The sequence below is a fragment of the Candoia aspera genome, chromosome 1 (assembly GCF_035149785.1).
Source record: "Candoia aspera isolate rCanAsp1 chromosome 1, rCanAsp1.hap2, whole genome shotgun sequence".
NCBI lineage: Eukaryota > Metazoa > Chordata > Lepidosauria > Squamata > Boidae > Candoia > Candoia aspera.
Genome location: NC_086153.1, coordinates 233,496,962 through 233,500,967, shown reverse-complemented (window position 1 = coordinate 233,500,967; position 4,006 = coordinate 233,496,962). Strand labels below are relative to the sequence as shown.

The following is a 4,006-nucleotide window of genomic DNA, read 5'->3' as shown; positions in this document are numbered from 1 at the left end:
TTTGGCAAGCAAGCAGAACTTTGCCAAATGTGAACTCTTCTTAATGCTGAAAGACACATGTTATGAACCATCACCAGTTTGTAGCCAGCATGCTTTCCAACTCCTCTAGCATGCTACATAACATTCTAGAAAGGAAGCACTCAGAGAAGATTAAAACCAACCCAGCAGAACTTTTTGGTATATGAAGCCTTGCTTCTTGAATACTGGGAAAAAATTGTCATTAGATATCTGAATGTTTTCCAGCTATTGTAGCTAATACACCACTGCAGAGTTGGTTACAACCATGATGAAAATTCATTTAAAAGTGAGAAGTGAATTCTCTGTAATGAATACAGAGACAGTTTAACTACTGTACATAACCTCTTAGAAGAGGAAAACACCAGTTTGGTAAATACTGACCTAGTTGGGGTGGCAACTTTTGTCTTGCCAAATCTGTTGTCTGCTTTGACAAAATGTTCAATAGTTCAACTACTGAACCAAGATTTCAAACACATGGCATCACTTACTGCAGTAAACACTGTGATGCTAAAAACGGATATGGAAGCCAACAAAAATTGCTACTGTGTAGTCCAGTTGTGACAGCACCATGTGGCTGTGAGGCAGAAGCTGCATATGAATGACTTAGGTGTGTGACTACACATCCATGGTATGAGATTTTCCAAAAAAAGCACAGTGATCAGGTGGTTAGCCTAACAAGAGTGTGAAAACATGCTGTGTTAATTGTTGCAACCAAGTCAAAAGGGGGAAAAAAAGTGAAACTGATAATTGCACTCAGTATCTCTGTACAACATTGAAAAGAAAGAAATCCTTCCTCTGTCTATCAGAAACAACAACAGTGAGCGTGAAGGGGGAGATATATAGAAAGAAAGAAAAGAAATAACAAAAAGAACATAATATTTTGTGGCAATCAGCCAATAAATGAAAAATAAGCTATAACAAGACAAGGCATAGCATAAATGTTCATTATATGGCTGAAATTAATCCAAGAGGAAGATGTTACCTTTGCTGATGCTGGCTATCATGTCATTCCAACACAGGTATTGAGACTGAGGCTGAGCAAAGTGGAATCAGTGCAGAGAAAGACTGAACACAATTGACAAAGAGATACATACTGAAGGAGGGGGAAAGGAAAGCAGCAGATAACTATGGAGGGAAGGAAATCAGAAAGGGGGGGCAAAGGAACCTCAGAAACAGGAAAACAGAGAAAAGTACAGAAGAGATTGGCGCTGTGATCAGACACAACAAAACAGGATTTCTAAAATATGTAACAAGGATGCCTGAGAAACATGATTTCCTTCACCAGGTATTGTAATGTCACTTTCAACACTCTTTAAAACAGCCCTACCTCACAACACCTTTGGTCTCCTGCTTTTGTAGCAATCTCCCTGAGAATGTGTGCCCTCCCCTCCTTCTCTCCTCTGATGGGCTTTTATTGCTTAGATTTAATACAAATCTAGCCCGAAAGACCCCAGGAGAATGAACCTGTCACACTCCTAATGCAAAAAAAAGTCCTGTGGCTGCCCCCCTCTTCTGTTCCAGTTCCATGCAAGTTTGCAGTGGCCCAGGTCATATTAGTTTTGCTTCTGTGCCCCTTTAAAGGAATAGGAAGTCCAGGAAAGCAACAGAGTAATGCACAAGCCTCTTTCCAGCTATGCAAAGAATAGAAGCAAAGCTTTTCCAGAGCAAACAGCTCTATGCACACAAAAGGGTTTCACTTGAGCTTCTTTTCAACCCTGACAGCTGAAGGAGCAGCACAAATAAGGTTTCCCCCCAAGTCTAATTCCAGTTATAGGATTAAAATTCTGATGATGAAAGTTTATTATTATTATTCTCAACTCTGCAGCCCTCCAGGATTCAGAGTGCAAGGGAGGGAGTGGATGTGGGAAATAAATAAATGAAATGGCTTTATCCTGTCTTGCTCTTGAGATTCACTGTACATGCCAGGCAAACAGAATGTCAGTCTGAAATTCTGTTTCAGCCATGAGATGGCCCACTTCAAATTAGGGAGTTGTGCCCTGGGATTAGACAGAACATAAAATTACCCATAGATCAATACAGACATTTTGGCAGAGACTGCCCATGGGTCCATTCAGAAAAAGAAGACAACAAGCTTTCTGATGAATAGGTGATCAGTGTTCTTTACAAGGGGCTAGCAACTGTTGTAGTCATCTGCTGCCCACAATCCTGCCTCTGACTGCAACTCCTGAGACCAGGGGGAACACCCAGCTCTTAATCTTCTATAGGGCAGACACAGATTTGAAAACCTATCAGTACCTACTAGATTTTTTATCAGCAATCATGCCATTATTAATATTTCATGTCTCCTCAGGAGAGCAATCCAGAGCAGAAAAACCACCCTCCTCTTCATTCAGTACAGTGGAATCATTTTTCATATTGGATTGTAGAACTTCAGATTCATTCTCCTCCTGCTCTTCTGCTTTCTGCTGTCGAAGAGCCTGGAGACGTTCCTCCCTAACCTGCATGAATTCCTGTGCTCCCTCACCCACTACAAAGACAGTGTCAGCCACGCTGGGCGGTGCTTCAACTGGATTGTGGTCATAGGAGAAAAGTCGAAGCCTCTGCAGGTGACTCAGGTCAGGGAATTCAGTAAGCTTGTTACGGTCAACATCGAGAATGTGAAGCTGACTCATGCTAAGCAAAGGTTTTGGGAACTCCTCAAAGCGATTTCCATACAACCAGAGTCCTCGAAGACCCCTCATGCGTGGCAGGCCATTTGGTAAGGTTTTGAGACGGTTGTCTCCCATTTGCAGGGACTGTAGTTCAGGCATCTGGAGCAGAACCTGGGGAAAGTGGTACAAATAATTGCTCTCGATCCACAAGCAACGAAGAGTCTTGAGCTGACAGAATTCTGCAGGAAGGCCAAAGAGGCGGTTGCTGCCCAAATAGAGCCGAGTCAAGTGGGGAAGGCGGCACAAGGTTTCAGGCACTTCCTCCAGCTTGTTAAAGTCCAGGGCCAGGATGCGCAGCTCCTGTAGCCCCCCAATCTCTTCAGGCAGCTCTGTTATTCCCGTGCCACTGATGTAGAGCTTCTGCAGGGTGCTCAGGGCACACACTGGTATCGGTAGCTTTCTCAAGTGGCGCCCAGAGAGCTCCAGCATCTGATCCCCACCACTCAGCTGCTCTTCAGCCACAGACGGCAGCCGCTCCTCCTTCCCTGAGGAACCACCACTGCCCATCCTCATAGACAAGGGAAGGTGTCAGCAGGATGAACGCCGCCACCACTGCCTGGAATACTCCAAGACATGACAACCAGCTAAGCTCCACCAGTCCTCGAGTCCGGTCTCTGGTGGAGGACAACCCCTGCCAGGGCTGGTATAGAGGCTGGCTGCTCTTTCAAATCCTTTCCCTGTACTACAAGTCTAGTGTCCTCCGATCAGCCCGACTCCAGGTTGTGGCTCCTGGACTCGCCATCTGGGGCCCCTGGACCTGAGGAGCGCGGCGGGCGTTCCTGGGCGTCGGATGGACGAGGGTCCGAGGTTAAGCTCCAAGAGCCAGGCTGCCTGGCCGCCTCCCAGGACCAGCCCATCCTTTAATCTCGAAGGCTGGGTTCCCGCGCCAGCTGCCGTCCATTACCTCAGAAGGAACCGCCGCAAGCTCTTCAGAGAACCGGTCCAGACAAACGCCGGCCAGCCGGCCGGCGGGCCCTCTGCCTCCCGGCTTCTCGCGCCGGGGTCCCTGCTAGGTCTGAGCAAGACTCCCACACACGAGCCGGGCGCCTAGCGACTCGGCGTCTCCATGGAAACCCCCACGCGGGATCGCCCGCCTATTGCGGAGCCGAGTGGATCGGACGGGGTGGGACTAGGAATTCGTTCTTCCCCCTCTTTCTGCTACGCGCTTCCTACTCCCCGCCCGGCACGCCCCCTCCGAGGATAGAGCCGGGCTGAGCTAAAAGCACGAAGACGCGCCAAAAAGGCTGCCTCCGCCTCCCAGCCGGGCTTCACTTCCCCGGAGTCGGAGCGGAGGACGAGGCGGCTCGGGCTCCGCT

The 4,006-nt window shown here is 48.0% G+C and overlaps 1 protein-coding gene across 1 annotated transcript; it reads right to left on the bottom strand.

Annotated features, from left to right (window-relative positions):
- Positions 1-2,133: 2,133 nt before the first annotated feature.
- Positions 2,134-3,203, bottom strand: LRRC10B (leucine rich repeat containing 10B). Its single transcript, XM_063292910.1, has one exon. The coding sequence runs from the start codon at positions 3,201-3,203 to the stop codon at positions 2,316-2,318; it is 888 nt and encodes a 295-aa protein (XP_063148980.1). The 3' UTR covers positions 2,134-2,315.
- Positions 3,204-4,006: the final 803 nt, after the last annotated feature.

Bases quoted from the DNA above. Each gene is read 5' to 3' on its own strand.
- LRRC10B (XM_063292910.1), bottom strand. From the start codon at position 3,203: ATGAGGATGGGCAGTGGTGGTTCCTCAGGGAAGGAGGAGCGGCTGCCG.